This window comes from Acanthisitta chloris, unplaced genomic scaffold (genome assembly GCF_000695815.1).
Source record: "Acanthisitta chloris isolate BGI_N310 unplaced genomic scaffold, ASM69581v1 scaffold11319, whole genome shotgun sequence".
Classification (NCBI taxonomy): domain Eukaryota; kingdom Metazoa; phylum Chordata; class Aves; order Passeriformes; family Acanthisittidae; genus Acanthisitta; species Acanthisitta chloris.
This window is the reverse complement of record NW_008689830.1, coordinates 45,999-56,594: the sequence shown is the minus strand read 5'-3', so window position 1 is coordinate 56,594 and position 10,596 is coordinate 45,999. Positions and strand designations below refer to the sequence as shown.

The following is a 10,596-nucleotide window of genomic DNA, read 5'->3' as shown; positions in this document are numbered from 1 at the left end:
GCTGAAGTAAGATGCAATTGAACCTGTCTTTGCAGCCTGAGTAGGGCAACTGCTTGAACATAAGAGGCTGCTGGGAAACAGACCAGAAGTCCATCTGTGCCAGAATTGACTGTGATAGCTGCTAATGGTATGTGAAGAGAGAAGAATAAAAGAAAAGGCAAGCACATATGATAACTCTGAGTACTGCCTCCCATCTGACATGTATCTGCAGTTCAGAAGAATCCCGACTCAGTTTTTGTGGGTTTAGTATCTCTCCTCAGGTTTTTCTTCCATGAATTTTCAGTCTCTCCATAAACCCATGTAAACTTTATTACCCACAGCAACCTTTGACAAGAAGTCCAGTAACTCAGCTGCTACTCATGACTTCATCAAGCTTTGTCATTTCTCTTCCAGTCTGAAGGGCTCCTACTTACTTAGTGATTCCTTAGGTGTAACTCCAAGCCTTTCATTCTCCTTACTTACCCTACTCTAAAACTTCTACAGTTCTATTATATTGGTTTTCCATTGCTAGAGGTAAGAACTATATTATTCAAGGTGAAGATTTATACAGTGGTATAATACTTACCAGTTTTATGTTCTGCTCTTTTCCCAGTGGTGTAATTTGATTTGCCTTTTGAATCTTCAGGAAGCATAAGCTTGTATTTTCATGAATTGCCTACTGTACTTCTAAAATCCTGTCCCTGAACTGGGGTTGTCAGCTTATATAATTTAAGATGCCAATTTGTATTTTTTTACCAAGTGTATAACTTCATATTTTTCTGCGTTGAATTCCTCTTGCCAGTCATCCAGTCTTAAGTCTTCCTGCAGTTCTTCATAGCCATCCATTTTTTGCTATTACTCTGAATACCTCAATATTATAGCAACTTTGGTGTCTTCCTGTTCACTCCTTTTTCTCAGGCCCCTTATGCACATGCTGAACTGCACAGGCCTCCTAGAAAGAACTGTTTGCTCCTCATCAGTTGTTAGCTCATTGTATTTTGTTGTTTCCTATAAGCTTAGTTGCCCTAGCTGATGCCAATTGGCATCTAGAACTGAGAAAAAGCTTTTCTTGCACCCTAAAACTTCTTTGGGGAGGGAAGCACAATTACAGGGAGTGCCAAGGTGCACAGATACTAAAGTCAGCTGTGCTTCTGGATATAGAGAGGGTATGTCAAGAGCTAGCTCATATTTGATCACTTTGGCAGTTTTCAGCAGTGAGTTGTCTCTCACATGGTTGGTTTTTTTTCAGGTAATGCAAGGATCCATATAGTAAAGATGATACACACACCCCCCACATCCCGATAAGAATTGGCGAACATAAAATCTGGCAACATAAATTTTGACAAATATGGGGCATGGGACATTTGCTCTGAGGGGAGACCTGGTGGGAGGGAGGGGTCTTCTCTTCTTTCACGTTGCATTGGAGCAAATTCAGTTAGTTATTCTGAGAATTCCTGGAATAGAGTCTCTCTACCACACAGGCTTCTTAGTATGTATGTTAAGTGTTTGCTCATGAAGTATTCAATCCTTAGTCATTGCAGCTGTCCATACACAATAGGTTTAAAAAGGAGAATGAAAAAACCCAGATTCCGGGTTTAGTCTTTTGAAGAGGACCTCATGGCTCTTAGGTGTTTTTTCTGATTGTCTTGGATGTAATTAATGATGGATTTGGAACCCCAGAGCTCAGCAGTACTGCTGTTCCTTTCCATCCCTGCTGCGCTGCTTGAGATAGCCATTTAGGACATCCCTTTCACAGGTAGTGATGGGGGGAAAAAATCCAAAGCTGCATCAGACAGGGTGTCCTGTGGTCAGTCTTTCTTTTTGACTGTAGGTCAACGAAGGAGAGAAATGAAGTTGAGTGCAAGAGAAATAGTATTAACTTCTATAGGAAAAACATTTAAAAACCTTCGGAAAAAAACTTGCAGAGCCTCTTCAAATTCCAAACAAAATGTTTTATTCAAATGCTCTGCATTTTTTCTAAAGTATTCTAAAGGAAATATATACTGAATGCCAGAAATAATACATCTTGCTGAGACAGATTGAAATAGCAGCTGTTACATGAAGGTGTGCACAAACCCAGAAATGGCTGAAGGAGGGATTGATCAGAGCAGAAATGGAAGATATCTATAGGATATAAACATTTACAAGAAAAGCTCTGGCAAATAAATTATTTAAAGTCTTATTGCCTGGACCTTTCCAATAGCTTCTAAAATATTTTTTACCAAGTTAAACACAAGAAGGAATATGCAAAGCATACACCAGGAATATAAAACTTCATTGATAAAGGCAATATCACAGAATTCTTTTAATAGGCAAAAATATGTATGCAGTGATGAGAGAGAGAAGTTCAAAAAAGTGTAAATATATTCATTGTCCATTAGTAACAGTAAACAGCTGCATTGATTCAAAAGCAACCCGTGTCAGTCCACCATACTACATCTTTCCAATGTCCTACTAGTTGCAGTGGAAAAAATATTCTGGTTTAAGGTAAAAAGAGGTTTGACATTAGTGATCTGTGTTACTTTTGAAAGCACTTTTACCATAAATGATGATTTAGTCTTTCCTCTCTTTCCAAAAAAGAATATGATTCAAGCTTGGATTTTCATTTCCACTGGTACATTATTATGAAGTCTGTAGCATAAATGTCCATTAGAACTTGATTGTCTTAGCTGCTGCTGAGATACTGAATAAAGGCACTCAGGAAACCTTTTTTCCCTGTAATGGTTATTCCAGTATCAGAGGGGTGGCAGAACCTGGGGGTGGGGGTTGTATATCAACATAACATTTGAATGGGACTCTCCAGCATGGTCAGAGCATTACAAATGCTGCTGTTTCAAGAGTAGGAAATTTTGCTGATCTGCACACATGAGACCTTTATGTTTCTGATTTATGGATGAGTCCAGATCACAAAAGGGAAAGTCATGAATTATTATTTGCATGGTTTTCAGCAGTTTTGGTTTCAAAGTTTGCTGAGAATCAACCAAAAATGGAAGCATGTCCCTCCCCAAAATAAGCAGCTAAATTAATCTATAATGCAATATTGTAGATGGTTTTTATGGCATTAACAATGACAGGTTAACTATTTTGTATAAGATCATCTCATGGAGTTGGTGAATCTAGGCCCTTGTTTCTGCTCACTGAAGCAGCTTTCATTTATAATCAGAAACATAGAATCAAATCAGGTTTGAATTGGAGTATGCACATGCCTTTTGCAACAATTCAGTTTCCAGCTGTAGTATCTAGCAGTTTGAAGGGATCTACCATTTTTGTAGTAGTAGATCTGTTGGGTGCTACTAACCTACATTATAAAAGATCTGACTATTGTTTGCTCAATTATAGTTCCTCAAAGACTACAATTCCATTAAAACCAGTACAGATATTGCAAAATGAATTTTAAAATACCTACCTGAAGGCAAATATTCACACAATAGTCTCCATTCTTGTGTCAAGGCTTTCAAATAGATGAGTGAAAGGATCAATGGTAATCTTGGCAGCAGTCCCACAGAGCCAGCCTGTACAGCTGCCTGGAAACAGGTCTGATCCTGCTAGCAAACCCAGGCACTCAGGCCACACCAGTGTTAGACACCAGCTGGTGCAGAGCAGCTCCTACTCTGAGTCCTGACATCTGCAGGAGGTATAGAGAGCCAGGCCCCTGTTCCTTTGTGGTGTAGGAATGAATTGGGCACAGCCAAGCTTGATCTTGGTCTGTCCCCATCTAGCAGGAGGTATGGCAGAAGGATGCTTTAGTGCTTCACTGGAGCGAAAGACTGTGGGTTGTTCCTTGTGTCTGAGCTTGGATTTTCATAAGCACAGCATGGAGAGTATGTGTGTAAGCTGTGGATGGGCTGTGGTCAAACAGAAGCTGACCATGGGGTTTGTACAGTTGTACTGCAGACAAAAAAAGTCAGGTAACAGATCTCACTACAAGACAGAGAGATGTTCTTAAAACATGTTGGAGGAGCTAGCGGTTAACCTTCAATTTGGTAACTGTATGGCATGAAGTAATCTAAAGGTGTGATCACTCCCTTTGACTAAGTGTAGATTTGATGCAGCTCAACATAGTCAGTGCTAAAAGGAAGGGCATTCTAACCCTGTAAGAGAGGTAGACTAGGGATAGCAGTAGTGCTGAGTGTGCAGGAGTTACAGGGTGTTCAGAGCAATAAACGTGTTCAGATTAAATAGCACAGGAGTCTGGTAAAAAATGGATCAGTGGTAAAAAAAAAATACAAGCATCGTCGATTAGACTGGGTAGCATGGTCTTCAAAAAAACCTCAAACTAAACTACCTCTTAAACAGGTTTATCAAAAAGTGAGAGAGTGATAGTAAGGGCGTTTTTTGCAGCACACAAACACCCTAATGTTTCTTACCTGTGAAAAAATTATCAATTGTATTTGCCTTTTACACTATAAAGGCAATATCAATTGTCTTCTTTTCCTATCTCACCCAACTAAACCAAGAACAAGAAACAAAAGACTAGATATGTTTTAGCTCAGGATGACAGAGGCAGAAGAAATCTGTTCCATTTTAGGCCTGGTCGAAGTTTTACAAATTTTCTATTAGAAAACCCACTGAACCTTTTGACACATACGCTGTTGGCTTTTGAGAACTTCTGCCTTCAATTTTTTTAAAATCTCAATTTAATTACAAATCATTATGTCCTTTTCGGTTTTAATCATATAAGTACCCCCAAGTTTTACTGTTGGTCTCCAGCTTCCTTAATTTTTTTAGATGAGGGTATATTTTATAGTTCCTCAGCTTAGATATATGTATATATACATACATTTTCCTATTTAGATAGAGCATTCACATCTACTTCCAGCATTATCACCAGAACAGTGTCTTTTGACCTGCAGTGATAAGTGTGAGATGAGAGGTTCAAATTGTCTAAGACAAGACCACTCTGAAGGTACTTTAGACATAACAAAGGATAATCTAGGGAAAAAGGATATGGAGAATGTTATCTTCTCACTTGATTCACTGTACGCATAATCACCTCTTGACCAGGTTTTGGCTGTGATAGTTTGAGATGTTACAGCTCAGTTTGCTTGCATTCTTCCATGAGAATTTGGTTCTGCATTGCCACGGCAGGAAGGTAATCATTGACTGGATCTTGAATGCTTGTAAGAATCTGACCTATCCCTCGGCTGATTCTCTGCCCATAAGACCCGCTGCTGTTTTTGGCTGAGATTGTCTGACCTCTGTAGACTTGAGCCTGATGCTCACATATACCAAACTTGCTTAGCAAGATAAACACATCTCTACGGAAAGCTTTGGTGAAAATAGCATAAAGAAAGGGATTGGCACAGGAATTGAGTGGGTAGAAAAGTACCAGCAAAATCTTGGAATTGGTGACAGTTATCAATGGTTTGTTCATAATGGCAGATAAAGCATGGAAAGAGATGGGAGCCATGCACAGAAAGTCTGTGAAAATTAGCACAGCCATCCTCTTGGCAATTTTGGTGTCTTTGTCCCCTGACTTGTACTGAGGGTTCCGCACAGTTACGTAGATTTTTATGTAGCAGGCGCAAATGATGACAAAAGCAATAATGTTACATATTAGAACGAACACGACGTAGGCTTCGGCCACTGGCGTTTCGGTGTCCATAGGCAGGCAGATGCTGACTTTGCTGTAGCTGCTGACACCAACCAGTGGCAAAAGGGCAAGCAGAATGCATGAGAGCCACCCTGCCAGCATGATCACCAAGGCGTGCCGGAGGCGAATCTTTCGATCTGGGCGCATGGCAAACGTGATGGCGTACCAGCGCTCCAGGGTGATCACAGTCAGCGTGTATACAGACAGTTCACTAGCAAAGACTGTGAAAAATCCAGCTGTGTTGCAACCAGGCCCAGTCTGCCACTCTATAGCATGGTTATAGTACTCTGACCTGGTGTAGAGATCCACTGAAGCAATCAGAAGGAGATATAACCCCATGCAAAAGTCAGCAAAGGCCAAGTTACACATCAAAAAGCGTGGCACGGTCAGTTTGTAATGGCTGGTGAGAAGGATGAACAGGACGAAAATGTTGCCTAGGATGGCAAGCAGGTTCACAAACCATACCACAATCCTCAGAAACTGATATCCCATTATATCCTCGCAGGGATTAAACTCATCAGGCTCTGGTGTGCATATTACATCTTCATTGCCTCCACAGACAGGATAGTCATAGTGACTGTCGAAGGTCTGGACATCTTCCATTTGAGGGTTCTTGAGCTCTTTGCCAAAGCCAAGATTTCCTTCTCCACGGTCTTCAAAAAAAATGTAATAATGGGGATTTTCATGAAAATTTGTGAACTTGGTGTTTGTGTCATAGGCAGGATCAGTGTAGTCCGTGTATTCTTCTCCATAATCTTTATAAAATGGACCTCTGAGAGCTTTGACTGATCTCTTACGAAAGCTGTGGCTGCCACTCTGGTTGCAAGTCAGGTACTCCAGGATCCTGAAAGAGTAGAGGGGGAAATCACCACTGGCATTTGCAGTCAGCAAGTCACCATGAATGAAAATGTAGCTATGAAAATGTGATTGGATAGATTTCTGTTAACAGAACATATAGTGTACAATAAGCTTGAGTGTTTCTGGGCTTCTTTTTGAACTATATTTTCACTTCCTCTGTTGCTATCAGCTATCCCCAGTAGTCATTTGACTTGTTCAGCACCCATAATCCCTCTTCCTTTTTGGGTTCTACATTCTTAGTAGGAAACAAGATTTTACCTACTGTTTATAACTCCTTAGATACTACACACAGTATGACTTTATTTTTCACTGTTTCTCACAAATCAATTTCTCCCAGAACTTACATCAGTTTAATTTCTGTTTTATGGGTTCCTTACAGACAACTAGCAGTGCAGTGATTTGGCATCCTGTGCCTCATGGTGTGATGCAGCTATATTTGTAGTAAAATTTTTTCGTACCTGTTACTACGAAAAAATTTGCAATTTGGCATCGCTTTTTTTTTAATCACTGTAATCCACTGTCACATAACCTTTTCCAGGTGTGTAGAGTTTGAGATGGCATACAATTCAGTCTGAGAAATTTTCATCCCTACTAATAGACATGCAAATATTTGCTCTTTTAGTCATTAGATTGAGCTGGGTTCCTTTTGGCACATTCTTCCTGTCCAGGTTTTAAATCTCTCTGCTTCTCCATTTTATCTCTGTACTTATTTTCATACTCCATTGTACTTGTGAATGTCATTGCTTCGTGAGTTTATTATAGAATAGTTCATATACATATTATAGCATATTCTTAACATACTATATATTCCAACCACAAATGTTGTAATACTGAAGATTGGACTGTCTTCTTGAATGAAGGGCTGGCCTGGATAAGATTTCTCTAAACTTTATTAAACTTTGGAGAATTTTACAATGGATGTGCATTCTGCAGTAAAATTCTGCTGATGATCACAGCCTCCTCCCTCCCACCTTCCCTTGCCACAGCAGATGAGTTGCTGTTTTGCATCAGAATAAAATCTATAAATTTATCTTTTTTCTTTCCAAAAGTTGTTTTCACCTGTTCTGGTGGGAGGCTGGAAATCCTGCCAGAATGGGATTTCAAATTCCAGACTCATTTATTCTGAGCTTTTGAGTTAGAAAACACAAAACTTGAAGCTATAACCCCTCCAACACTTCTTTTTCTAGGCCTTGCTACAGCACATTACCCTTTTCTCTTTTCTTTCCCTTTAATTCTGGGCTCAACAGAAGGACGAACTGCTGGAAAAGGTTTTACAGAAAATTGTTACTTCTGCCAGTTTGCAGTTATAATCTCTGTTTCAAAGAACTTCATCTATACCTAGAAGAAAAGATCACAAAAGTGCCAATAGATGTAATTTTTTATTAATAATAAAACATTGTCTTCACTTACATACCTAAAAAATGAATGGCAGTTAGTGAAACTCACCCACTTTTTTTTTTCCAGCTCTTGAAAGCACAGCAGTGACTTGGATATGATAGGTCAGCTCGCATTAGCTGAAGAAATATCTTGACAGCTGGTAATTTCTTTAAAGTCCATGTATTTTTTGCCATTAGTTCTTTTAGGCTTTCCAGTCCTTTGGCTGGAAGGTTAGTGACAGCTGTTCTGGAGATATCCCTAAGTAAAGGAAGAAAAAGACAAATGTCAGAATATTCAGTAACTGGATCAGAGTTTCTTCAGATTCTTACAGTACTTCAGGAGTTTCATAGAATTCTACGGCAAAAATCCAGTGGAGGTGGTGATTTCATATCACCTTGCTAAGTTCTGATATAATTCAAATTCAAGTGGGTTATTAATTTCTCTGTGATTTTCTCTGTAATTTTTTTAAAGCTCTTGTCCTTAATGTCTCATAGTGCAGAATATGGATTATAAAGAAATATCATGACTTTTAAAATTGCACCTTTAAAGCCAAGCAGATACAAATGCATATGCAAACACAAAGTTTTAAAAATTCTTTGAAGAAATCACATCTTCCATTGGAAGAGCTATTTTCCCTTAGACGTCTTTACACGCATTTGAACTTATTGGCACACTTCAATAGAAAGTGTTGCAATTACTAAAACAATCTTCTTTATATACTGAAATTAAAACTTTCTATCTTAGTCCATCCTCAAACTCTCAGAAAATTGAGTATTATGTTTTTTGCTGCCTTCTTGTCTGCTGAGGTGGACTCAGTACCAGAGATGTTGAACAGCTGATGGGCAAGGTGGCTTTCCTTTAGAACTGTCAGTTGAATGTCATCTGGTCCTGCTAGTCTCTTTGCTTTGTCCCAAAATCTCTTCTATTGACACTTGAAATCAAGATGTTCTCAGAGTTACACTCTGTTGTGAAGAAGAAAACTTGTAAAAAGTGTTCTAGTGTGGGAACATTGTTTAAGAGCTTCTGTCCGGAACACCCTAATAATAACTATTTCAACTTTTTTCTATGCATTGCTTCCCAAGAGTGCTGTTCTTACCCCTTTAGAAGCTGAGAGCAGGTAACAAGTTTTCATGCTAAAGGAAGAATGGAAAATGATTTGGTATCTGAATGTATAGGTCATTGCAGCAGGGCCCACACAGGCTAGGCTAGCACTGGTACTACTGAAATAATTACATACAAAACAGCAAGTGACTGCAGTTATGTCATCCTCATTAATATTTAATAATGTTGATAACTAAGATGTTTAAGCACAGCAATGCTTACATTGCATAGAAGAGTGTCTTGCTACTATTGCTAAGCTATAGCTGGCACACCTTGAGAGACACAAGAGAATGGGCAAGAGGTCTGATGGTAGCAAATGAGCCACCAACTAAAATGATATACCTGAGGAAAGTCAGCACGTAAAGGGCTTTTGTAAACATAAGTCCTGCCTTGCAAACTTCTCTGTGTTATGCTTAAGATCTGCTCAGTGTCCTGGACTTCTATGAGGACTTTGACAAATGCCCACAAAGCTGATCCCGAAATCGATCAGCCACACTCCTTGTGGGAGGCATCACAAATTCAGGATTAATGGCAAAGGCTAGCAAAATTCACTTCCAGCCTAGGTCCAGACGTTAGCTTTTAAGTAGTTGTGGTCTAGAGCTCGTTCAGGTACTGGAAGTGGTTTGTCCATGGTAGCCTAGAGCTCAACAGTGTGTGGCATAACAGCAACCAAAGTGCACTCAACCAATTTTAACATTTTGGCTTGTTAGCTGTTTAGTTTTGTCCTCACATGCTTTCTTGTAAATCTCATGTCATTTCTAGGCTGTTGCTTATCTTATATGAAATTTGCACAGTAGATTGAATGTTGAAGAGACATTGGTGAGCTTCAGATAAATGTGGAAATAAAATATAGCTTATGATTTCAGAGATGATGTTTTCTGAATCAACTGTATGTATTACAGAAGTGAGAAACAGATATTTAGCTGCTCAGGTTTTGGGTTTTTTTTTCCTGGGTTATTATTTTTTGGCCTGACTTTTATGGTCAGGGTTTCAGAACTAGATATAAGAGATAATAGCTTTTGTTAATAATCCTTCTAATTGCTGGGAACATGCAATTTGTAGTATGAAATAAAGGAATATCGATAATTTCAAAGACAGATAATTAAGAAAATGACATTGAGTGTATCATAGTACAACTGAGAATTTTTGCAGATTCTGAGTACTGCAATAGTTGGAAAAGCATAAAATATATAATAGATCAGCTTAGACTACAGGTATTATTTTACCTTGCTGGAAGATTTTTTAAATCTACAAATTTGCACTGTTTGATTAGCAGAATGCAGAGTGCTCCTGTTGCTTTAAGATTTGCTTGTACCCAGTGGCAGGAACAGAATAGAACCTCCTAAGGTAAGACCCATTTCCAGATTGGGAAATGATGCTTTAAAGAGCACTTCTTCTTTCTGAAGATAATTACCTACTCACATGTATCTTGTGTGACTGTAACATTTTGAGTTTGGACTGTGTGTTTTGCAAAAGCTAATTGAATAATGAGCCTGACTGTACTTTTGTTGTACTCTGTTGAACTTTTGCTCTAGGCAGCAGCTCTTATTGTAGTTAGTAAATCAGGTCCACTGAGTTGCTGAATCCTTGCCAAGATTTCATTTTTAGGTGAAGAGCAATGTACTGTCATTATATTGTTAAAATAGTTTTCTAAAGGGAGCAATCTATGTACACAACCACATACATCT

At 38.9% G+C, this 10,596-nt stretch overlaps 1 protein-coding gene across 3 annotated transcripts in view; it reads right to left on the bottom strand.

Annotated features, from left to right (window-relative positions):
- Positions 1–5,008: 5,008 nt before the first annotated feature.
- The window catches only part of TSHR (thyroid stimulating hormone receptor), a 51,416-nt gene continuing 45,828 nt past the window's right edge, over positions 5,009–10,596 (bottom strand). For all 3 annotated transcript variants that reach the window (XM_009081573.1, XM_009081574.1, XM_009081575.1), the window contains 2 exons: positions 7,877–8,065; positions 5,009–6,416 (listed from right to left, as the gene is read on the bottom strand). In XM_009081573.1, the coding sequence (XP_009079821.1) occupies positions 5,009–6,416; positions 7,877–8,065 (1,597 nt within the window). The remainder of the gene's footprint in view (positions 6,417–7,876; positions 8,066–10,596) is intronic.